The sequence below is a fragment of the Macaca fascicularis genome, chromosome 14, assembly GCF_037993035.2.
Source record: "Macaca fascicularis isolate 582-1 chromosome 14, T2T-MFA8v1.1".
Lineage (NCBI taxonomy): Eukaryota > Metazoa > Chordata > Mammalia > Primates > Cercopithecidae > Macaca > Macaca fascicularis.
The window spans coordinates 124,801,587-124,827,956 of record NC_088388.1 but is presented as its reverse complement, the minus strand read 5'-3'; the positions used below and the strand labels follow the sequence as shown (position 1 = coordinate 124,827,956).

The 26,370-nt window shown below is 41.9% G+C and overlaps 1 protein-coding gene across 10 annotated transcripts in view; it reads right to left on the bottom strand.

The window, feature by feature from the left end:
* The window catches only part of FAM118B (family with sequence similarity 118 member B), a 50,760-nt gene that overhangs the window by 1,127 nt on the left and 23,263 nt on the right, over window positions 1–26,370 (bottom strand). For 5 of the 10 annotated variants that reach the window (XM_065529671.2, XM_045369993.3, XM_065529670.2 and 2 more), the window contains 5 exons: window positions 21,545–21,797; window positions 10,802–11,029; window positions 7,097–7,225; window positions 4,691–4,976; window positions 52–111 (listed from right to left, as the gene is read on the bottom strand). In XM_065529671.2, coding sequence (XP_065385743.1) covers window positions 52–111; window positions 4,691–4,976; window positions 7,097–7,225; window positions 10,802–11,029; window positions 21,545–21,797 — 956 coding nt within the window. The remainder of the gene's footprint in view (window positions 1–51; window positions 112–4,690; window positions 4,977–7,096; window positions 7,226–10,801; window positions 11,030–21,544; window positions 21,798–26,370) is intronic. The other 5 variants (XM_074015618.1, XM_065529673.2, XM_074015617.1 and 2 more) reach the window with 2 other exon arrangements.

Sequence of the window (26,370 nt, the reverse complement as noted above, 5' to 3'; positions counted from 1 at the left end):
GAAAGACTTTCTGCTACAGAGTGATAAATAGTAGAATAGGAAACAGTATACCTCTTATTTCACTGTGTGCTGCAGATGAGCCATTTAGCTGACCTTCTCTCACCATCCCTGCTAAACAGAGGACATCAGCATCAGACATTGGACTGAAAAGCTAAAACTATTAATAGCAAAAAGAAAACTAAAGAGATGAGGATATATGGTATGCTTGAAATGGATGGCATTTAGAAATGAAACAATCATTGAGAAGAGAAGGAGGCAGAGAGGATAAACTGGAGTAGTCTTTAGACTTGCATTACCTAACAGGGAAGCAGTGAGTTTCCACAGTGCACTATGATTGCTTGTAGACAAAACATTTTATATACAGGGAACATGTGTCTGCTGTCCCTAAACAGTCAGAGGACCAAGTTCAGGTAAAAATTCAATCTCACCACGGATGGGCAAATGGCATGTGAGTGAGCAAATTCAAACAGAAGAGTGAAAAGTAGCAGAATACTCCCACAATATAAAATATGGTAGCACTAGCCATATGCAGCTACTTAGTTTCAAATTAAAAATTTATTTCCTCAGTCACGCCACATTTCAACGGTGCAACAGCCACATGTGGCTCCTAACTATGATACTGAACAGTGACGATTATACAGTATTGTTATGACTGCAGAAAATTCTATTGGATAACACTGGCATAGATAATAGTTCGGAAAAAGTAAAAAACTGAACACATGGAAGAAAATAGTCATTAGAAATATGGTCAATTAGAGTATAAACAGGCATGATACTCAAATATACATATTGGTATTACCCTCATGGAAAACAATTTAGCAATATATATCAATTACTGAAATGTTCCTGATCTTTGACCTGATTACACTGAGAACTCATCAAGGAAATTATTGGAAAAACTGAAGGGATACAGATGTTATTTTCACAACATGACTTACAAAAAACTGGCAAAAAAAAAAAAAAAAAAGATCAGACATTGCCTAACAGGAATAATTAGGTAAACTGTAACAACCCTACCAGAATATAAAAGTCAATTAAAATAGTGGTTATAAGACAGGGATGTGGGAAAATGTATGATCCACTACTAAATTTTAAAAGGACCGAAACTGTATATTTTGTTTACAACTGTGAAAAAATGCACAGGGAAAACTTCATCAGAGATGTACCAAGGCCAGGTGCCGTGGCTCACACCTGTAATCCCAGAACTTTAGTAGGCTGAGGTGGGAGGACTGATTGAGCTTAGGAGACTGAGAACAGCCTGGGTAACATGGTGAAACCCCATCTGTACAAAAAATACAAAATGTAGCTGGGCATCGTGGTATGTGCCTTTTAGTTTCAGCTACTTGGGAGGCTGAGGTAGGAGGATCACTTGAGCCCTAGGGAGGTCAAAGCTGTGGTAAGCCATGACTGTGCCACTGCACTGCAGCCTGGGTGAAAGAGCAAGACCCTGTATCAAAAAGAAATAATAACATCAAAATAATAAAAATAAAAAGGGTTGGGCATGGTGGCTCACGCCTGTAATCCCAGCACTTTGGGAGGCCAAGGTGGGTGGATCATGAGGTCAGGAGATGGAGACCATCCTGGCCAACATGGTGGAACCCCAGCTCTACTAAAAATACAAAAAATTAGCTGGGCATGATGGCACGCACCTGTAGTTCCAGCTACTCAGGAGGCTGAGGCAGGAGAACCACTTGAACCCAGGAGGCGGAGGTTGCAGTGAGTCGAGATCGCACCACTGCACTCCAGCCTGGCATCAGAGCAAGACTCCATCTCAAAAAAAAAAAAAAAAAAAGTAGCAAAACGATTGCTTGTATGGTAATGGATTATAAGAATTATTTTTCTTTTTCTCATTGCTTGACTTTTCTAAAATATGCATAACTACACACTACAGAATCCTCTGAGGACAATTAATATCCACTATGCAAAAGTGAGTATACAACACGATGCCAGGCACATAGCAAACGCTCAGTGTTAAAAAACAAAACAACAGCAAAAGACCTGTAAACTCTTATTAGTCTATATCTACAGAGACTCGAAACATTATGCAAGGGTGAAAGATAAGGTTGGCTTGTTTCAAAATGAAATGATGTTTTCACCTGAAACTGCTCTACTGCATTTCACGTGACAAACTCAGCTGACCATTCCCATCCAGCACTCTAGCCGTACTGAAAATCCGATTGTTTTGAAAGATACAGAACACCTTAATGACAGGTAACTCTGGGGAAAGCTACTCTGGTAGGAAGCCTACACAGCTAATCACAGAATTTGTGCCATTCCACAATAGCAGTTAAGGTTCCTTAGAGCAATCTCAGTGCACTAAGGAACCTGACTGATTCTTTGCTATGTAATGTAACAGTCTAACGACATATTTTTTTTTTTTTTTTGCTAAGATTTAGTGCAACAGAAACAGTTATCCAGAGGGATTTTGCTGTTTTAAATTTTAGCATCTTTCCTCAGCATACAGATCAAAAGAAATACGTAGAACTTGGATATGTATCTCTTGCTAATGAAAACAGAATATATGCAACAGAAAAGCCTACTCAAAGTCTCAAGTGTGGGCAAACAACAGCAGAAGAGTCTAGAACACTGCAGGACACCAGAAAAACTCATTTCCAACAAAGAATAGTAAATAGTTTTCACAAATGAGACTTGTTCACGTGGTGATGGCTTTTAAGTCTGGTTCCATCAAAGCATAGCCATGGAAGAAGCTGTATAATTTTTCATTACAGGAGAATTCTTTCTACTTGAAGCCATCTGATTCAGTTAAGAAATCTGGGGATGATTTGATTTAGGAAAACTGCTTTTTGTTTATTAAATTACCTGTATGTTATTTATTTTAAAAACGGGGTCTTGCTTTATTGCTCAGACTAGTGCAGTGATGCAATCATAGCTCACTGCAGACTCCAACTCCTGGGCTCAAGTGATCCTCCTGCCTCAGCCTCCCAAGCAACTGGATTACAGGTGTGTGCCACCACACCTGGCTAAATTTTTGCAGAGACAGGGTCTCACTATGTTGCTCACACTCATCTTCAACTCCTGGCCTCAAGTGATCCTCCCACCTGGGCCTCCCAAAGTGTTGGGATTACAGGCCAAATTACCTGTACTTTTGCCCTCCTAAGATGCATTCAGGTTGACAATGAAAAAATACGTAAGTTTTCAGGAAATATTTTGTGTACAACAGCAAAGTTTTTTCGGAATTAGATGGATGAGTACAACTAGCCATACTCTGGAGCCTGGCAATGTGAGGTTTTGAAAAAGCATTCTTCGGCCGGGCGCGGTGGCTCAAGCCTGTAATCCCAGCACTCTGGGAGGCCGAGACGGGTGGATCACGAGGTCAGGAGATCGAGACCATCCTGGCGAACACGGTGAAACCCCGTCTCTACTAAAAAATACAAAAAAACTAGCCGGGCGAGGTGGCGGCGCCTGTAGTCCCAGCTACTCGGGAGGCTGAGGCAGGAGAATGGCGTGAACCCGGGAGGCGGAGCTTGCAGTGAGCCGAGATCGCGCCACTGCACTCCAGCCTGGGCGACAGAGCGAGACTCCGTCTCAAAAAAACAAAACAAAACAAACGAAAAAGCATTCTTCAGTTTAGCTGATACCAAAAATGTCTGTGTTTTGTGCGGTTACTGGGAATTTCCTGCAGCCACTAATCAGCTGAATCTTTAATCACCATTTTGCTCTTTATTGTTAAAATGTGGAGGTAAAATATCAAGTGAATGATACCTCTATCCTCTGACTTGAATACCACCATTATCCGTTTCCAAACAGCATTTCTAAAAGTTAGTTTTCTGTTTGTAAAGATAATACATAATCATCATAGAAAATGCCAACACAGAAACCAAAAAATCAACACTTTAAATCCTACTACATAAAGATAGCCACTTAATTTAGAAAACATTCCAGATATATTTCCATACGCACCAAAAAAAAAAAAAAAAAACCGTACAATTCTATATGAATGTAGGTGACCATGGTGTTTACAACCTGCTTTTTCTTCCTTTATCCATATGTCTCTTTTTTTTTAATGGCAATGAAAACATTTTCCCTGTTATGGCTTCATTGTATTTCATCAGTTAAATAAATACTGGGATATCTGTAGAATCTCTCTACTAATTTTACGTTCCTTCCAATTTTTTGCCACTACATTCAATGGAGATTACATTCCCACATATGCATCTTTGTACATATGTGGTGACTGTGCAATCATCCAATTATATCCTATGAGAAATTTCTTCTAGGACAAATTGTTTTGATGGGATTTCTGGGTCAAAGATTTGAAAATATTTATCACATCCTCTAAATTTATGGTTATAAAGGTTGTACTAACTTTACCTTTCCACAAATACTCCATGAATAAATTTATTTTCTACAGCCTTAGCCAAAACGGAGTGATCTTTCTTCTCTATTTTGTAATCTAAATTCGAACTGCATTTCATTGATAACTAGTGAGGCTGAACATCTATTTTCTTCAATCTTCCTATGTCTATATTGAGCGGCTCGAGCATTCCTTTTTGTCTGTTTTCCTATAATCCAAATGGCACTTTAGTCTAACCTGAAGACGGTGGCCTCCTTTACAATTTGGTCAGTCATTACATTCCTCATCTTGGCAACTATTTTGCCCATCACAAATACACCAATGGCTGAAGAGCTGTTGTTCTCTGATTCCCCTCAGCTTCAAAATGCATCTTACCTGATCTACCCCTTGTGGAGATCTCACATGTCAGTCGCTTGAAATATTCTGGAAGATCGGCATAGTCATTTCCATAGGAGATGACTTTAATCCCCTTGTCCAGCATGTTTTCTCGAAGCTTTTTGAACTCATCTACGTCTCCTCTCCGAACCAGCATGAAATGTTCTAGGTCAGATTTATGCTTGACAGCCTCCAGGAAAAGGGCCTGGAAAGTGGTGTCATCCACAGTCCAGCCACAGCCCAGGAAGAGAAATGACTTGTTTTCGTAAAGTTTCTGAATCTCTCTCTTGAAGGAAAAGATACAACATATTGACATTGTGAAGATACACTCAAGGCAGGTATGAACCAAGAAGGTCATGCGACATTGAGCAGACTATGATGACCAATTAACCAAGACTTACATGGGTTGGTATGTCCCATCAGGCAGTGGGATCTCTCGCTTATTGCTGTAACTTGATGATTGGTCTAAAATTTTCTCTCTACCTGGCATTCTTCTGTAGGCTCTCTAATAAAGGTTTCATAGAGCCGGCGTCAGTGTACTGGTCCAGTAGTTTATTTATTTTTTACATTTTATATATTTTTTGAGACAGAGTCTCACTGTTACCTAGGCTAGAGTGTGGTGGTGTGATCTCGGCTTACTGCAACCTCCACCTCTCCAGTTCAAGTGATTCTCGTGCCTCAGCCTCCTGAGTATATTACAGGTGTGCACCACCACATCCAGCTAATTTTTGTATGTTTAGTAGAGACGGGGTTTTGCCATGTTGGTCAGGCTGGTCTGGAACTCCTGACCTCGAGTGATCCACCCGCCTTGGCCTCCCAAAGTGCTGGCATTACAGGTGTGAGCCACTGCACCCGGCCACTAGTTTACTTTTTTTATTTTTATTTCAGTTCTGAGACACAGTCTTGCTTTGCTACCTAGGCTGGAGTGCAGTGGCATGGTCTTGGCTCACTGCAACCTCCTCTGCCTCCCAGGTTCAAGCGATTCTCCTGCCTCAGACTCCCAAGTAGCTGGGATTACAGGCACCACCACCACACCCAGCTAATTTTTCTATTTTTAGTAGAAACAGGGTTTTACCATGTTGGCCAGGCTGGTCTTGAACTCCTGACCTCAAGTGATCTGCCCGCCTTGGCCTCCCAAAGTGCTGAGATTACAGGCGTACTTTTTAAGATTTCTGTGCCCAGAGGTCATTAGGTAAAGAGGTCTTCATATATCTTAATCCTTCCATTTCTGGACCATATTTGCCTTTTTTTGTCTTACAAACTGAACTGTGAGTCACCGGAGAAGATAATTCCATGATCAGATTTGCTCAAGGAAAGGTGTTTGATACTTAGAACATCAGTATGTGTGTGTGTATATTTATACACACAAAAAAACACAGAAATGACTCTGCCTAAGGGATCACTCACTGTCAGAGATGGATGCAGTTACAGCAGATGTTGGGAAAGAATGGGTAAAAAAAAAAAAAAGTCCCTTGTGCTTCAGACAATACATTTTCTTGGTCTTTTGCCTTATTGTTTAAAGATGCTATATTCTGTGACACAGTCCTGAAAATAGCAAACAAGATTCTTAGAGCTGGGGGACAGTGAATACTTCTGGTTTGAACATGTTTATCTGAACAAGTCGAAAATGTGCATCACAGAAGATCAGTAAGCTTTCCACAAAGAGTAAGTGTGAATGAGTGTGGTTAATTCAATATAAGCCCATTGCCATTTATACAAAGTCTCTTTAGAATGTATTCTCTAGTAGTGGTTGGTTTGTAAGAAGCTGCCTCAATTATTTCTGACATAGAGAGGGCTATTAATAAACCAAATGATGATAAAGGTACCAATGTATCCTTTGTATGTGAAGATGATGCCAATGATGGCATGCCATCTGCTGGCTGTCAATTAAGTACAAACAAGGATCATAGGGTTTGATACCTTAAGAAAAGTTCTGCATCTCCTACAACAGCATGCACACTGACAAGTTAAAAAGCACAGGAAGAATGTCTGACTTTCCAGTTTCTTTCTTTTTTTAGAGATAGGGTCCTGCTCTGTCACCCAAGCTGGAGTGCAGCAGCTCTAGATACAGCTCACTACAGCCTTATATTCCTAGTCTCAAGTGATCTTCTTGCCTCAGCCTCCCAAGTAGTTGGGACAGCATGCACCATGATGCCTAGCTAATTTTATTTTTGTAAAGACAGAGTCTCGCTATGTTGCCCAGGCTGGTCTCGAACTCCTGGCCTCAGGCGATCCTCTCCCCTTGGCCTCCCAAAGTGTTGGGATTATAGGCACGGGCCACTGCTCCTAGCCCCTGACCTTCTGTTTTCACTTAATGAAAAGATGTTTCCCTTTAAGACCTATGGCATATTTAGAGAGATTTCCCAGGAAGGAGTTCCTGAGACCAGCAAGATCGGCCCCACTCACCATGACTTCAGTGTTCCTGAGCACATTCTGATATCCAGCTGGATGAAGGACAATGCCACTAGGGTTGGTGTAGACTCCATGAATATGCAACACGCTCAGCTTCCGCTTCTCCTGAGCCCACTCTAGGACCTGCACGACACACACATAGCCCAACCAGCTTGGCAGGGCTGGGCACCTGTTTAAAGGTCACAACGGGCAAGAGGCTGTTTGGAGGACTAGACTTCTGACATAAACTCTCTAGCTTCATGATCTAGGACATGAGTACAAAACCTGATGTGGTCTAAGTTTCCAATTCCAGAATGACTGTCAAGAATGATGACAGCAAATTTGGTGATTTCTCTTTGAAAGTAACCAACAAAAATTACAATTTGTTATAATTTGCAGAAACAACAGGGACCCTTTGTACCGGTGACATGCATGAGAGCTATGGACAACTATTTCAGTGATCGCCCCAAGAAATCAAGCCTCTGCATCCAGGCCGTTGTGTGGCACCTCTTCGCAGTGACTCCAGGCTAACCACATGGCTTGCTTTTAGCCAGTGGGATACTAGCAAACACACACAAGCAGAAGTTTGATAAGTGTTGGCACAAGAAGTCTTACTCCTCTTGTGTTACTTCTGGAATCCAGCTGTCATGTGAAGAAACTGAAGAAGCCTGGGCTAGCCTGTTAGAACATATGTGGCCTGGCCAACTGCTTGCATTGACAGACATGGAATTATGGTCCCCTTATATCACTCAGCCCTGGTGCGGCCATCAGATGTCTGCAGGTATGTCAAGAGACTGCAAAAATCAGCAGAAGAAATGCCCAGCTGAGTCACTGAGCCTAGTTCAAATTGTTAATGTACTTTATCATGGGCAGACAAGATATTTGTTGTTATAAGCCACAAAGTTTCAGGGCCATTACTTGTACAGCAATAGGTAAGTGATAGAAAAATCACTTCAGTCACCTCTGAGGAACCTAAAAGGCTGCCAGCGAAGAATAATCATGTAGATGACAGTGAATGCAATAGCCACCTGATTCCATGGCTCCATTTTCCCAAGGACTGGAGACAGCATACATTTATCCTTATCACCTTTTGGAGAAATAGGCTATGAATCAGGAAAGTAGTCAAGAGGCACAGAGATTTAGAATTTGAATGTTACTAGGCCCCATTCTGACTACCAGTCATTGTCTTTAACCATTAGACTACAACACTGCCCCTAATGTGGGCTGAAAATACAATGCAAATCTTGAGGCCCAAGGATGAAATGAGAAGGAAAACATCAAATGTGATAGATATCCTCAGCTTTTAAAAGGTCCTTATGCTTCCGATATCCATGCACATACTTGGTCATAATCTTTGGAAATTTTATCACAAACAGCATAGAAGCTACTTGAGCTGCTAGTTTTAAAATTTCAATCGTGTTTGTTTATTTTTAGACAGAGTCTCGGTCTGTCACCCAGGCTGGAGTGCAGTGGCACAATCTTGGCTCACTGCAACCAGTGGGTTCAAGCGATTCTCCTGCCTCAGCCTCCCGAGTAACTGGGATTACAGGCGTGCACCACCATTCCCAGCTAGTTATTGTATTTTTAGTAGAGACAGGATTTCACCATGTTGGACAGCCTGGTCTCAAATTCCTGACCTCAAGTGATCCATCCACCTCAGCCGCCCAAAGTGCTGGGATTACAGGCGTGAGCCACCGTGCCCAGCCTATTTATTTTTGAGACATGATTTTACGCTGTCACCCAGGCTGGAGTGCAAGAGTGCGATCACAACTCACTGCAGCCTTGACCTCCTCAGCTCAATTGATCCTCCTGCTTCAGCCTCCCAAGCAGCTGGGACCACAGGCAAACCAACATGCCCAGCTAATTTTTAAATTTTTTGTAGAGATGGGGTCTTGCTATGTTGCCCAGGCTCATCTCAAACTAGGCTCAGGTGACCCTCCCACCTCAGCTTCCCAAAGTGCTGGGGTTATAGGCCTGAGCCGCTGTGCCCAGCCTAATCATTTACTAATCAAAAAAATATTTACCAAGCACCTAACTCTGTCATATTTGAGACATGAGGGTTTTATCTGAGCTATGAGGGTAAGAAAGACTAACATGATACCTGTTCAAGTGAAGTTACTATTCCTATGGGGTCAACAGTCAGAAAACAGATAAATGGCCAAGATAAAAACTGTGCTGGGCATGGTGGCTCACGCCTGTAATCCCAGCATTTTGGGAGGCTAAGGTGGGCAGATCACCTGACGTCAGGAGTTCGAGTGGCCAACAGGGTGAAACCCTGTCTTTACTGAAAATACAAAAATTAGCCAGGCGTGGTGGCAGATGCCTGTAATCCCAGCTATTCGGGAGGTGAGGCAGGAGAATCGCTTGAACCCGGGAGGAGGAGGTTGCAGGGAGTTGAGATCACGCCATTGCACTCTAGCCTGGGCGACAAGAGCAAGATTCCACCTCAAAAAAAAAAAAAGAAAAAAGGCCAGGCACATGCCTGTAATCCCAGTACTTTGGGAGGCTGAGATCAGCAGATCACCTGAGGTCGGGAGTTTGAGACCAGCCTGACCAACATGGAGAAACCCCGTCTCTACCAAAAATATAAAATTAGCCAGGAGTGATGGCACATGCCTGTAATCCCAGCTACTCGGGAGGGTGAGGCAGGAGAATCGCTTGAACCTGGGACAACAAGAGCGAAACTATCTCAAAAAACAAAACGAAACAAAACAAAACAAAAAACCAAAAAGCTGCAAGTTATAGTAAGTGCTACAAAGGAAATGGACAAGAGACTGGATCAAAAACTAAGTATCCAATTTAAATAGGATGGTCAGAGAAGGTCTCTCAGGAGGGGATCCCTAGGTTGAGAGTTACAAATGAAGAAGGAGCTGACCATGTGGAATATGAGGGAGTAAGCGGAAGACACTTGGGCCAGAGAGAACTAGTCTTCATGGGGCAACTTTTCTCTAAATTCAGTTCCCTTTAAGTCCTGCCATCAAGGTCAGCAAAACCACAAGAGCGGTATTACAGCTACCACTCTGGCAGGGGCAATACTGTAGTACTGAATGCCAGCGGGCAAATCACTCTTCTATTCAGCTCTACTTAGTTGGGCTCTAAATCGGACATAAAGGCAGATTCCTGAGGAAAACAAAGTGTAGAAAAAAATTACAAAAATCACAGAGTAGGACAAATGAGACTTTAAGAACTCATCTCATTAGCTGACACAGATCAACATCTGTAGTTCAATAATTACGGTAGGTACAGTACAGACTATGCTAAAACAAAGTCTGCTGCAGTTTCCACTAAACGTTAACCTCAATTCAGCCATCACTTGGCCTGGAAGTTGTTCTTCCAATCAGTATAAAGTAGTTTTCATACATTTCCAATAAATGCCATAAAAAAAAGTATACGAAAACAGAACCAGCATTATCAGTATTACACCACTCAATATTGTCGAGTGCTAAAGAGATCTTACAGTTCAAATGACTTCCACTAATCTTGCTTTAAAACTGGGTGGAATTGTCAAAAGTCATAGAACTGAACACTTTTTAAGTTGTATGCATTTTACTGTATATTGATTTGATCTTTAAAAAGAAAAGAAAAACAAAAAATCCAACCAGGGAAAATAATTTTCCTTTCTAGCTCTACATGAATACCAATATGCCAAGCAGAAAACAGCTTTTCTGATGAAGATACAATCCACTAGCCTGAAGAAAGGACCAATGCTTTACTTTTTACCTTTTTCTCATCAGTAAGGTCAAGGGATTCAAGCTGTTTCCCCTGATCTGCTGCATACAGTTCCAGGAGATTATCAAAATTTGTAGTTAATACGAGGGCTCCATTTTCCATCAGGTGGAGAACTGACTGAAGTAACTGTTTTCCAGAATCTTCCATCTTTGACTCCAAGTCATCAAATACTTCATATAAACAGTCCTTGAAAAATGTGGATCGAACATTACTGGTACGCTGAGGAGGGATTTGAAAAAAGAAAATTAGTCCAAGGTGCTTTGTTTGGTAGGTCAGTTGTTTTAGTTACAGCAGTAACAAATTTTTGAAGAATATTTTGGATTCAAAACAGAGATAAAATATTATCTCATAAGAACGTAATGAGATGATACATGCCAAGTGCTTAGCACCATGCTTAGCACATAGCAAGTACTACTATACTTATGGAAACAAGCGTAACCTTCCTAAAATAGGCATTTTTATAGAATGAAGAAAATAAACATGGCCAAGGGATTTACTGTCGGTATTAAAGGGAAGCTGGGGTAGAAAGCAGAGCAACAACTACCCTCTCATTAGGTGCCAGGTAAGAAGGCAACACTTTCTGTTCATCCTTCCTTATTTAGGGACGTGCCACTGAAACACAGCCCAGTTGTGGTTTGGCATCTCCTTTTCTTTTTTTTTTTGAGACGGAGTCTCGTTCTGTCGCCCCGGCTGGAGTGCAGCGGCATGATCTCCGCTCACTGCAACCTCTGCCCCCCCGGGTTCAAGCAATTCTCCTGCCTCAGCCTCCCAAGTAGCTGGGATTACAGGCACCTGCCACTGCGCCCAGCTAATTTTTGTATTTTTTTTTTTGAGATGGAGTCTCGCTCTGTCGCCCAGGCTAGAGTGCAGTGGCCGGATCTCAGCTCACTGCAAGCTCCGCCTCCCGGGTTTACGCCATTCTCTTGCCTCAGCCTCCCGAGTAGCTGGGACTACAGGCGCCCGCCACCTCGCCCGGCTAGTTTTTTGTATTTTTTTAGTAGAGACGGGGTTTCACCGTGTTAGCCAGGATGGTCTCGATCTCCCGACCTCGTGATCCGCCCGTCTCGGCCTCCCAAAGTGCTGGGATTACAGGCTTGAGCCACCGCGCCCGGCCTTTTGTATTTTTTTTAGTAGAGACGGGGTTTCACCGTGTTAGCCAGGATGGTCTCGATCTGCTGACCTCATGATCTGCCCGTCTCGGCCTCCCAAAGTGCTGGGATTACAGGCTTGAGCCACCGCGCCCGGCCAATTTTTGTATTTTTAGTAGAGACGCGGTGTAGAGACCAACCTCACCATCTTGGCCAGGTTGGTCTTGAACTCCTGACCTCGTGATCCACCCACCTCAGCCTCCCAGAGTGCTGGGATTACAGGTGTGAGCCACCGCGCCCAGCCTCAGCATCTTCTTTTCTAATCCTAGGTGTTTGTACAGCTGTTTATGAATTTAGGAAAAACCGCTTAACTTCTACATGCCATAATTCAGCAGTTCATAGGTTTATTCTGAAGAATATCCAGTATACAAAAGGTTAACATAAACAATACATTTTTTTTTTTAATGAAAAGTTTGCATTTTGCAACTGTTAAAAACATCAAACACCAATCAATTCTAAACAGAATCTCCATGTCTTGTTTTGCAGATGTGAGATCTGGCTATGTTGCCCAGGCGGATCTTGAATTCCTGGGGTCTCAAGTGGTCCTCCTACCTCAGCCTCCCAAAGTGTTGGGATTATGGGTATGAGCCACTTTTCCAGACCTCCTATTTCTTAACATATGGTTTACCTAAATAACTGCTTTTCAGATTCATTTTGAACACATGTAAATATCCCTGAGTACTAATGAGGAACTATAACACCAACTTCAGGTGGGAAGCTGGCTTTACAACTAAAAACAAAAAGTGGCCCTTGGGACGGAGGGAATTCGAAACGGGAAAGTAACTATGTAATGTGATGTAATAAATATCTGATCTCTATCTAGCCTGTCTGTGAAATGCCATTTGCTAGGGTTTGAACTGGTCCCCTAAAGTTCATGTGTTGGAAACTTAACCCCAGTGGAACTGTGTTGGGAGGCGAGGCCTAGTAAGAGATGATTAGGTCACGAGGGCCGTGCCTCCATGAATTGATTAATGTCATTATTGCAGCAGTGGATTTGTTATCCTAGGTGTGTCAGTTATAAGTGTGTCTGGGCCAGGCGTGGTGGCTCACGCCTGTAATCCCAGCACTCTGGGAGTCCAAGGCAGGCGGATCACGAGGTCAAGAGATCGAGACCATCCTGGCCAACATGGTAAAACCCCGTCTCCAGTAAAAACACAAAAATTAGCTGGCCGTGATGGTGCGTGCCTGTAGTCCCAGCTACTTGGGAGGCTGAGGCAGGAGAATTACTTGAATGTGAGAGGCAGAGGTTGCAGTGAGCCGAGATCGCGCCATTGTGCTCCAGCCTGAGTGACAAGAGCAAAACTCCGTCTCAAAAAAAAAAAAAAAAAAAGAGTCAACTACTATCGAAGGCCAGATACTTTTTTAGATTTGTTTTAAAAAATATGGCGCTCTTTTCATGTCTACCCAAATCACAAATCCATTTGCCCTATGATCTAGCAGTCACATGTATCCTACAAATACAATTTCAAACAAATGAAATGACACATACGAGGTTATCACTGCATCTTTTTTTTTTTTTTTTTTTTTTTGAGATGGAGTCTCGCTCTGTCGCCCAGCCTGGAGGGCAATGGCGCAATTTCGTCTCACGGCAACCTCTGCCCCTCCGGTTCAAGTGATTCTCCTGCTTCATCCTCCCGAGTAACTTGGACTACAGGTGCATGCCACTACGCCTAGCTAATTTTTTGTATTTTTAGTAGAGATGGGGTTTCACTGTGTTAGCCAGGATGGTCTTGATCTCCTGATCTCGTGATCCACCCGCCTCAGCCTCCCAAAGTGCTGGCATTACAGGCGTAAGCCACCATGCCTGGCCGACTGCATCATTATTTGTAACAGCAGAAGACTGGAAACAAGCCATGTATCCATATATAAGAGACTAGTATGGCCAAGTACCCACATACAGGAGAATGAGATGGAAAGATCCTTAAGTTATACTGTGAAGTAAAACAAACTGCAGAATAGTATGTCTAGAATGCCATCTTTTGAGCTAGGGGATGGAGGTTGTAAGATAAGAATAAATATAGTCCTCCTTGCTTGTATTTCCAAAAAGAAACACTGGAAGGTATACAGAAAGACTTGTAAGAGTAGTGACCTATGAAAGGTGGGTTTTGGGAGAAGAGAAAGATAAAGACCTGCATGGGATGTCTCAATATATGACACTTTTTAAATAGTGTTTTGACTTCTGCAATGTGTATAAACAATACCTATTCAAAAAAAATATTAAATTTAAAATTAAGAATACAGTCACTTCCTTGGTTTTATTAAGAACCCTGTGTTTTATAACTTTTGTACTTTGACTCACAGACACACATTATCAATACATTATATATATATACATACACACACACATATATATTTATTTATTCTTATTTTTTTTTGAGATGGGGTCTCTCTCTGTTGCCCAGGCTGGAGTGCAGTGGCACAGTCTTGGCTCACTGCAACCTCCACCTCCTGGGTTCAAGCAATTCCCCTGCCTCAGCTTCCCCAGTAGCTGGGACTACAGGTGCCTGCCACCATGCCCGGCCAACTTTTTGTGTTTTTAGTAGAGACGGGTTTCACCATGTTGGCTAGGCTGGTCTTGAACTTCTGACCTTGTGATCCACCCGCCTTGGCCTCCCAAAGTGTTGGGATTACAGGCGTGAGCCACTGCACCTGGCAAATACATACTATATTTTAACACCAGTTTTATTATTATACACACAGATAAAAAGGCCTGGGTATACAATCACGTAATCATGGGTGTGGAACATATTTTCTTGCTTCTAAGAAAATGAATACAAAAGGTTAAAACCTGGGGGAAAAAAAAATCCAAGTCGCTCATTTTAGTTAAATATCTTTTAGTCCTATTTAAGTTATTAAATCCTACATATCAACATAGGAAGGAAACATGCTTTTGTAACTGCACTGATTTCCTCAGATGCAAAACAGAAGTTTGTCTCTTTTGAGACAAGGTCTGGCTCTGTCACCGAGCTGGAGTACAGTGGCATGAACATGGCTCACTGCAGCCTCGACCTGCTGGGCTCAAGCAATCTTCTTGCCCTCAGTCTCTCAAGTGGCTAGGACTACAGGCGCACACCACCATGCCTACTACTTTTTAAATTTTTTTGTACAGATGGGGTCTCACTGTTTCCCAAGCTGTTCTCAAACTTCTGGCCTCAAGTGATCGTCTTGCCTCAGCCTCCTGTGTAGGTGGGGCCACAGGCGTGCACCACCACACTAGGCTAATTTTAAAATTTTTGTAGAGGTAGGGGGTCCTGCTTTGTTGCATAGCTGGAAAGTTTTTTCTCTTAAAGCAGATGACCCTAGAACTAAACTTCCCACCAGTGGCCTTTATAAGCAAAGACAAAGGAATGAAAACATAAACAGAGAGGCTCAGTAGTCAAAAGGAAATGCCAAACTCCCACACAACTTCTAAGGACCTTTTCCCATTCCTCTGAAACAGTGACCTTCATTTCCTTCTACCCTGAAACTTGGTAAAAACAAGAAACAAAAAATTGGCGTGGTAGCTCAAGCCTATAATCTCAGTTTTTGGGAAGCTGAAACAGAAAGATCGCTTGAGCCCAGAAGTTCAACACCAGTCTGGGCAACACAGGGAGACTCCATGTCTATTTAAAAAAAAGAAAACAAAACAAAACAAAAAAAAAAACAAACAAACCCTGTTTTCTCCCACAGGGTTATTAACATTTCTAGTGCATCAACTATGTGTGAGACATTTTATATACATTATCTCACCTATTCTTCACAAAGCGACACAAGGAAGTAACATCACGGTTTCACAGGTGCAAAAACAGATGTTGACAAGGGATTTGTGCAGGGTTCCAGTGCATGTAAGTGACAGAGTCTGATTGTAAAACCCAAGCTCTTTGCAGTGAATCTGTAATGTCACTTCCCTGGTATACGTTAAACTGGCTCAGTAGATGGGCCTGTTAACCCTGCCATAGTGCTGCTGAGTTGATACTGTTAGATTTGATTCTTTTCTAAGATGGACATTTCCAAACACACACAAAAGTTAGAAGAGTACATACAAAACAAAACATAACTGCAATACTTCTATCTCACCTAAAAAATATTACTTCCTTAATATTAGTGTTCAAATTTCCCCTAAATATATCAATTTTATTATTAAGTTGTAATAGCTCTTTATATATTCTGGATACTAGATTTTTGTCAAATATGATCTACAAATATTTTCCTCCATTCTGTAGGTTTTCTTTTCATTTTTTTTTCTTTTTTAGAGACGGGGGTATCACTGTGTTGCCCAGGCTGAGGTACAATGACATGATTATAGCTGACTGCAGCCTCGAACTCCTGGGATCAAATGATCCTCCTACCTTAGCCTCCCAAGTAGTTGGGATTACAGGAGCAAGCCACTGTGCCTGGCTCTCTTTTCACTTTCTTGATGACAACCATTACAGCACTTATGTTTCAAATTCTCATCACGTCCAATTTATCTACTTTTCTTCTGTTGCTTGTGCTTTCAGTGTCTGATCTAAGAATCCTTTGCCATGCTGCCTTAATTACATGGCTTTGTAGTAAGATTTGAAATAAAAAAAATTTGAGTCTCCCTACTTTGTTATTTTTCAAGACTGTCTTGGCTACTCTAGGTCCCTTATAATTCCATATGAAGTTTTAATTTTTTTTTTTTTTTTTTTTTTAGAGACAGGGTCTTACTATGTTGCCCAGGCTAGAGTGCAGTGGCTATTCAAAGACACAATCCCGCTACTGATCAGCATAGGAGTTTGACCTGCTCCATTTCCAATCTGTGTTGGTTCACCCCACCTTAGGCAACCCAATGGTCCCCTGCTCCTGGGAGCCCGGAACTCCTGGGCTCAAGCCCTCCAGCAGTCCTCTTGCCTCAGCCTCCCAAGTAGCTGGGACTACAGGTGCAGGCTATGGTGCCTGGCTCTATATGAATTTTAAATCAGTTTGTCAATTTCTACAAAATCAGCAGCTGGGATCCTAATAGGGATTGTGCTTAATCTGTAGACCAATTTGCAGAGTATTCCATCTTAATAATATTAAGTCTTCTGATTCATGAACATGGCATGTCTTTCCATTTATTTACATCTTCTTTCATTTCTTTCAATGCTTCGTAGTTTTCAAAGCGTAAGTTCTGCATTTATTTATTGAGATGGAGTTTCGCTCTTGTTGCCCAGGCTGGAGTGCAGGGGTGAGATCTTGGTTCACTGCAACCTCTGTCTCCCAGGTTCAAGTGATTCTCCTGCCTCTGCCTCTCGAGTAGCTGGGATTATCGGTGCCCGCCACCACGCTCAGCTGATTTTTGTATTTTTAGTAGAGACGGGGTTTCACCATGTTGGCCAGGCTGGTCTCAAACTCCTGACTTCAGGTGATCTACCCACCTTGGCCTCCCAAAGTCTGTGACGACGCCGGCCTTCTGCACTTCTTTTGTTAAATTTATTCCTAGTTATTTTATTGTTTTTGATGCTAAGTGGAAGAATTTTTAATATTTCATTTTAGTATTGTTCACTGCAAGTGTATAAAAATATTATTTTTTAATATATTGATCCTGGATTTTCCAACCTTGCTGAACTTGTTAGTTCTAATAGAGGAATAACCTAGGATTCTCTACGGACAAGATCATGTCGTCTGCAAACAGAGGCAGTTTACTTCTTCCTTCCCGATATAATAAATAAAAGATTTATTTATTTATTTTATTTTTTAATTTTTTTTTGAGACAGAATTTCACTCTGTCACCCAGGCTGGGGTGCAGTGGCCGGATCTCAGCTCACTGCAAGCTCCGCCTCCCGGGTTTAGGCCATTCTCCTGCCTCAGACTCCCGAGTAGCTGGGACTACAGGTGCCCGCCACCTCGCCCGGCTAGTTTTTTGTATTTTTTTTTTAGTAGAGACGGGGTTTCACCGTGTTAGCCAGGATGGTCTCGATCTCCTGACCTCGTGATCCGCCCGTCTCGGCCTCCCAAAGTGCTGGGATTACAGGCTTGAGCCACCGTGCCCGGCCATAAAAGATTTATTTAATTTAAAAGTTTATTTTTAAACTTTTAAATAAAAATTTATTTAAATTAAAATAAATTTAATTTATTTTTCTTGCTTAATTGCCCGGTCTAGAGCATCCAGCACTATGTTGGGCAGGAGTGGAGCGGGAACACAGCCTTGTCTTGTTGCTGATCTTAGTGGGAAAATCCAGTCTTTCACCATTAAATATGCTATCTGTGAGTTTTTCATCTATGCTCTTTACCATGTTGAGGTAGTTTCCTTCTATTGTTTGCTATTATTCCTTCATTTGTAGAGTGTTTTTTTTTTTTGAGACGGAGTCTCACTCTGTCGCCGGGGCTGGAGCGCAGTGGCCGGATCTCAGCTCACTGCAAGCTCCGCCTCCCGGGTTTACGCCATTCTCCTGCCTCAGCCTCCTGTGTAGCTGGGACTACAGGCGCCCGCCACCTCGCCCGGCTAGTTTTTTGTATTTTTTTTAGTAGAGACGGGGTTTCACCGTGTTCGCCAGGATGGTCTCGATCTCCTGACCTCGTGATCCGCCCGTCTCGGCCTCCCAAAGTGCTGGGATTACAGGCTTGAGCCACCGCGCCCGGCCGAGTGTTTTTTTTTTTTAATCATGAAAGAGTGTTACATTTTGCTAACATGTTTTTCCTGCACCTACTGAGAAAACCATGTGGTTTTCTCTTTTATTCTATTGACATGATATATTATATTGATGTGCAGTTGTTTTTTTTTTTTTTTTTGAGACGGAGTCTTGCTCTGTCGTCCAGGCTGGAGTGCAGTGGTGTGATCTTGGCTCACTGCAGCCCCTGCCTCCCGGGTTCCAGCAATTCTCCTGCTTCAGCCTCCTGGATAGCTGGGATTACAGCCATGCACCACCATGCCCAGCTAATTTTTGTATTTTTACTAGAGACAGGGTTTTGCCATGTTGGTCAGGCTGCTCCTGAACTCCTAACCTCAAGTGATCCGCCCACCTCGGCCTCCCAAAGTGCTAGGATTACAGGTGTGAGCCACCGCGCCTGGCCTGATATGCAGATGTTAAACCAACTTTTCATTCCCCAGAAGACTCTGACTTCCTCATGGGTACTGCATTCAGTCTGGTTGTAGTTTGTTTTTTGTTGAGGATTTTTGTGTCCATGTTCCTAAGAGATCCTGGTTGGTAGTTTTCTTTCTTTTTTTTTTTTTTTTTTAGAGGCAGACAGGGTCTTGCTCTGTCGCCAAGACTGGAGTACAGTAGCACGATTATAGCTCAGTGGAGTCTTGAATTCCAGGGCTCAAGTGATGCTTATGCCTCATCCTTCCAAAGTGTTGGGCTTACAGTCGTGAACCACTGCGTTTGGTCATTTTCATTTCTTCTGATGTCTTTTGTTTGGTTTTGTTATCAGGATAATACTGGCCTCATACAATGAGTTGGAAGTACTCCCTCCTACTCTGTTTTTTAGAGTAGTTTGGGAAGAATTTCCTCTAGCCCTGTCAAGCAATAATCTACTTTCTGTTCTATGGATTTACCTGTTCTGGACCTTTTATATGAATGGAATCATACAATATATGTCCTTTTGTGTCTGGCTTCTTTTACTTAATGTTTTCAAGGTTCATCCATGTTGTTGTATGGACCAGTACTTCATTCCTTTTTATGGCCAATTAACATTGCATGGAAGGACGTTTTGTTTATCCATTCATGAGCTAGACATTTGAGTTGTTTCCACTATTTTGGCTGCTATGAATAATGTTGCTATGAACATGAGTGTACAGTTGTTGCATGAATATACTTTCCATTCGCTTGGGTATACACTTACGAGTGCAACTGCTGGGTCACAGAATCACTGTTGAACTTTTTGAGGAACTGTCAATCTGTTTTCCAAAGCAACTGCATCACATTACATTCCCACAAGGGTTCCAATTTCTCCACATCCTTAATAACACTCATTATTGTCTTCTTGATTCTAGTCATCCTAGCGGGTGTGAAATGGCACCTTTTTGTGGTTTTGATTTGTATTTTCCTAATGACTAATGATGCTGAACATCTTTCCGTGTACGCTTATTGGCCATTTGTGTGTCTTCTTTGCAGAAATGTCTAACAACTACATTGTTATTTTAAAATTGAATTATTAGCCTTTATTAAGTTACAATAGTTCTTTATAGATTCTGGCTATTATACCCCTAACAGATATGTGATTTGCTAACATTTTCTCATTCTGGGAGTTGTCTTTTCACTTTTTTTTTTTCCTTTTGGTAGAGACAGGGTCTCACTATGTTGTCCAGGCTGGTCTTGAACTCATGGCCTCAAGCAGTTCTCCTGCTCTGGCCTTATAGGTATAAGTTCTGGGATTATAGGCATAAGCCACCATCCCCAGCTCACTTTCTTGACAGTGTCCTTTCAGCCTAACAGTTTTTAAACTTTGGGGAAGTCCAGTTTATCTATATATTTTTTTCACTTTGGTTTTTGCGTTTTTGGTGTCATGTCTGAAAAACCACCCAGATTCAGTCATGAAATTTTAAATCTGTATTTTCTTCTAAGAGTTTTACAGTTTTAGACATCATATTTAGGTCTTTGATCCATTTTTAATTTTTGTAAACGGTATGAGGTGGAGATTCCATGAACTCTTTAAAACCCCATTAATTCCTTTTTTTAAAAAATTTGAGATGGAGTCTTCCTCTATCGCCCAGGCTGGAGTGCAGTGGCGTGATCTCAAATCAGTGCAACCTCTACCTCCTGGGTTCAGTTCAAGCCATTCTCCTGCCTCAGCCTCCTGAGCAGCTGGGATTACAGGCGCCTGCCACCACACCATGCCTGGCTCTAGAAGCCTGATTTTTAAGAAGTTTTTAAAACAGGCTGGGCGCAGTGGCTCACGCCTATAATCCCAGCACTTTGTGAGGCTGAGGCAGGCAGATCACTTGAGGTCAGGGGTTCCTGACCAGCCTGACCAACATGGCAAAACCCTGTCTCTACTAAAAATACAAAAATTAGCTGGGCGTGGTGGCACATGCCTGTAATCCCAGCTACTCAGGAGGCTGAGACAGGAGAATCGCTTGAACCCAGAAGGCAGATGCTGCAGTGAGCTGAGATCGAACCACTGAACTTCAGCCTGGGTGACAGAGGTAGACTCTGTAAAAAAAAAAAAATTCAGACAAAGCAAGACAGGGAGTCCTTTTATCCAACTCAGTTTGGTAAAATAAGGTGCAATTCCTTATAAATATTTTGAGTTATTACCTCTAAAAAGAACATTAAAAACTGGTTTTGTTTCATCTATAAAATGACAAAATTATCTCCAATCTTTGTGGGATTCCATACAAGGCACGGATGCCACAGAACACAGCTTTTATAGTAGTGATGCAGAAAAAAATAAATTCAAAACACAGCGGTGATTTGTACATATAAAGTCCTCAACATCATTTCTCTCTCAGAGACACACAGTGAAATGGGGTTAAGATAATTACCCTGAATAGGGTCCATAAATAGACACTGTGCAGAAGAGCCCAATGTTATGGAAACCTACAAGCTGTAAATGAATATCCCTGCTACACTTGGCATGCTAGTTGTGACAGCCAAATCATGCTAGTTATGATAGTCAAATTTTAGGAAATTCCAAACACTGTGGCACATAAGAAGGTACTCACAGGAGAGAGCTTCTGGATGAGGTCATGGGCAACATGGACAAGGTTCTTGTCTTCATGGAGACATTTCTGAAACTTTTTGCTCTCCTCATCTTCTAACAGATCAAAATCAATGGCAGCATCCAGTAAAGCCTGAATTAACCCCTTCCAGGATTTGAGGGCTGGAACTTGAGGCGCAACTGCAGCACTAATGCCTGTTCCAATCACTAGCACAAGTTCTCGAGGCTTCTTAGTTTTTAAGCTTGGAAGCAGCTTCCTATAAAAGCAAAACAAATGAGAGGAATGGAACATCCCATAGATATGAGGCACAGAGACTGTCTGACTAAGGTTATAGTTTTTAGCTAACTTTTATAGTTGCAAAGAAGATCAATATCAGTTTTTGACACTTTTCCAAAGCAGTTTAAAGAAAACAACCAGAATATTATGTCAGTGCTTGCTGAAAAACAAGTCATAAACCTATTTCAGGAATCCCAAAACCAATCTTAAAATCAGTTTTCTCCTTCTTAGTCCTCTCAACCTAAGAAATTCCACTAATATTAGGAAAAGATCCAAATAGATTACAGCTCAGCTGAGTTCTGCCAACTAAATTATATTTTAAACCAATATTAAATTTCAAAAGAAGACATTTGATTTGTACTCTAGAAAAAGAGAAAAGAACCCCAGGACAAATTAAGTTCCTATTACTGAGAAATGTAAAACACAAGGGGAAAGAAAGGCAATAAAAAATTTAACTTGGAATTTTGTAAACATTAACCTCAGGCAAAAAAAAAAAAAAAAAAAAAAAAAGTGGCCAATAGAATTCTAAAAACACAGGAGCCCTATATATCTAAATAAAGACTTAGCTATTCAAGGGACATGACAAAAGGTGAAAAACATTCCTTTCTTACCATGATAAGCAGAGACAGACTTCTCTGTTCTGAGGCCCATATGTGAGATAGCATGGGTGCTAGTTTTTGTTTTTGTTCCCCTCTCTTTCATTCTGGAGACTATCCCCGCTTGAAATATGTTCCTTCACTTTAATTTTTGCTGATGGTATGTTCCCTTCCCCCGAAAATGGATTCTCCCCAACCTTTCTGTCTAAATAATAAAATGGAGAGGATCAGCATTTTGGCATAACCCAAGAAAGGAATAGCACTTTCAAGCCTCGGGAAGCTTCGTTTTGGGGACACAGCCTCTAAAACTGCTTTCCCTATCCTGAGCTTCTGCATTTAGTCACTCAACAAACATGAAAAACCGAGGCCGGGGGCAGTGGCTCACACCTATAATCCCAGCACTTTGGGGGGCTGAGGTGGGTGGATTACTTGAGGTCAGGAGTTCAAGACCAGCCTGGCCAACATGGTGAAACTCCGTGTCTACTAAAAATACAAAAATTAGCTGGGTCTGGTGGCGCACACCTGTAGTCCCAGCTACTCGGGAGGCTGAGGCAGGAAAGAAAAACCTGTATGTACCAGGCAGTACAGGAGTCACTAGTGATGTATCCAGGAACAAAATGGAGTCCCTGATCTTGAAAGGTTAGTCTACTAGAAAAGACATTAATAACAGATGTTAGAAGCAAATGATGAAAAATGAGTCTCAGTTCAGAGCAATCAAGATAGTGAAGCATACACAAATCCACATACACAAATATACATGCACATAGAAAATTTCTAGGATTCACAAGATCTATAAACAGTGGTTAAATGAGGATGGGGAGAATAAGGACTTTTTACTTTTCATTTTATACTGTTGTACTGTATGATTTTTTAAATATATAACATATAGATTCAAACTATAATTCTTCCTAATTAAGACTTTCAATTCAGCTAAGTGTAGTGGTTCACGCCTGTAATCTCAGCACTTTAGGAGGCTGAGCTTGAGCCCAGGAGTTCGAGATCAGCCTAGGCAACTTAGTGAGAACCCATCTCTACCAAAAAAAAAAAAAAAAAAAAAGAAAAGAAAAAGAAAATTAGGCATGTCCCAGCTAAGTGGGAGGCTAAGTTCACAGGGGGATCACTTGAGCCCAGGAGGAGGTTACAGTGAGCTGTGTTTGTGTCACTGCACTCCAGCCTGGGTGACAGAACAAGACCCTGTCTCAAAAAAAAAAAAAAAAAAAAAACTTCCAGTTAAAAACAAAACATTTAACAATTGCGTTTTATTACCGGTTCTTTGTAAACCACTAAATAACAGTTATTATTATTATTATTATTTTTTAGCAGGTATACATACCTAAAAAGTAGGTTAGGTAAAGATGACAGCAGACAAGAGGTCAAAGGGCAACAGAATTTTACAAGTTGTAATGCTAAGGCTGAGTCCCTTGGTAGAATTTTGGGAATGTTCACATACATCTGAAGGTAGAGGGACTGGTGGGGCTAAAACAGGAGAATCGGTTACAAGCCTTTAAAGGTTGCAACTTTAAGCAGACTAGAGGTTTCCCTTCTGCAGAGGTTGACCAGAGGACTGTATCTGAGAACACTGCACGCAGCTGAGGCTGCCTCTGGGGAAAGAGAGTTGGGGGAAATCTTATATTTTATACACAGACTTTTCCCCAGAGGCAGCTTTTCAGACTCTAGGAATCAACCCTGTACCTGCACCCCTATCTCCCATCCAGTTAGGAAATGAGGAATCCCTATCCCCCATCCAGTTGGGAAATGAGGAATCCCTATCCCCCATCCAGTTGGGAAATGAGGAATCCCTATCCCCCATCCAGTTAGGAAATGAGGAATCCCTATCCCCCATCCAGTTAGGAAATGAGGAATCCCTATCCCCCATCCAGTTAGGAAATGAGGAATCCCTATCCCCCATCCAGTTGGGAAATGAGGAATCCCTATCCCCCATCCAGTTGGGAAATGAGGAATCCCTATCCCCCATCCAGTTAGGAAATGAGGAATCCCTATCCCCCATCCAGTTAGGAAATGAGGAATCCCTATCCCCCATCCAGTTAGGAAATGAGGAATCCCTATCCCCCATCCAGTTAGGAAATGAGGAATCCCTATCCCCCATCCAGTTAGGAAATGAGGAATCCCTATCCCCCATTCAGTTAGGAAATGAGGAATCCCTATCCCCCATCCAGTTAGGAAATGAGGAGGATTCCTCTTTCAGGAAAATGGCCAGTATGAGACGAAAAACCTGCAGATTCTGATAGGTGAGAATTCCTTAACTCTACGTAGAGTCTGGGACCAAGCTCCTTACGTACATGCAGATTCTCCAACTGGCTTTTTTTTTGAGATGGAATCTCACAATCTCGGCTCACTGCAACTTCCGCCTCCCAGGTTCAAGCGATTCTCTTGCCTCAGCAACCTGAGTAGCTAGGACTACAGACACGCACTACCACGCCAAGCTAATTTTTGTATTTTTAGTAGAGACGGGGTTTCACCAGGTTGGCCAGGCTGGTCTCAAACTCCTGACCTCAAATGATCTGCCCGCCTTGGCCTCCCAAAGTGGTGGGATTACAGGCGTGAGCCACCGCGCCCGGCCTCTTCCATTGGCTTTTTAGTGTTTTCTCTTAAAAATGGGCAGACAAACAAGGGTCACCTCACATTTGAGGAAAGCCCCTGACATAACAGTTACACAAAACAAACTAGCAGGTAGAGAGAAATCTGAAGGACAGAAGAGATAGTATGGGAAGGAGAAAAAATTTTTAAAAGGAAACAATGACATCCTCACATAGATTTTTAAACATTGTCCATGTGGGGTGGCTCATGCCTGTCATCCCAGCACTTTGGGAGGCCGAGGCAGGTGGATCACTTAAGGTCAGGTGTTCAAGATCAGCCTGGCCAACACGGTGAAACCCTGTCTTTATTAAAAAATAAAAATAAAAATTAGTCGGTTGTAGTAGTGCACGTTTGCAATCCCAGGTACTCAGGAGGCTGAGGCAGGAGAATTGCTTGAACCTGGGAGGCAGAAGTTGCAGTGAGCTGAGACTGCACCATTGCACTCCAGCCTGGGCAACAGAGTGAGACTCCATCTCAAAAAAAAAAAAAAAAAAATGCATCTGTGAAACAGAGTGCTATGAAAAATGAACAAACAGAAAGACTTCACAAATTAAAAATATAGCAACAGAAATGTTTAAATCCATAAGATAAAACAGAGAACCTCCGAGAAAGCAAAATTTTAAAACATGAAATGGGGGAAAAAAAAATCAAGAAACACGTAAGAAAATTAGAGACTTAATACAAGAAGTCCAATATCTGAAAAACAAGAGTTTAAAAAAAATACGGAATAGATAAAACATTGTAATGGAAAGTATCAAAAAAGTAATACAAGTCAACTTCTCCAAAGTGAAGGTACTAGTTGCCAGCTTTAAAGAGCTGCCCCGTGTCCAGATTCATATGAGAAGACACATCACTGTGAAATTTCAGACTACTGAAAATAAAATAATGATCCTTATAAGCTTCTAATGAACAACAACAACAAAAACAAAAACAAAACAGGGAAAGAGGTCATATAATACAAAGGATTGGGAATCAGAACAGAGTGGCTATTTTGGCAGGAATACTTAGACATTAGCAGAGAATGCATGAGAGATACCAAAGATTCTATACTCAGTTAAACCATCAAATGAATGTAAGTGTATGATAAAGACATTTTCAAATAAGTCCAAAAAGTTTTCTCCTATGGGTCCTTACTTAGGAGGCTACGCAAGGATACGCTTCAGGAAAACGAAAGAGTGCACCAAAAAAGAAGACACGAGATTCAGCAAACAGAGAATCAATACAGGAGAGATGTAAAGGAAATTATCAGGACGATGGGAAAGGGAAATAGCAAGTATCAGCAATGCAACAGAGGCCTGGAAAACAAGTGTCCAGAGTGGACTAGTGTCCAGAGGGAAGAATCCATGACATGAACTAGCA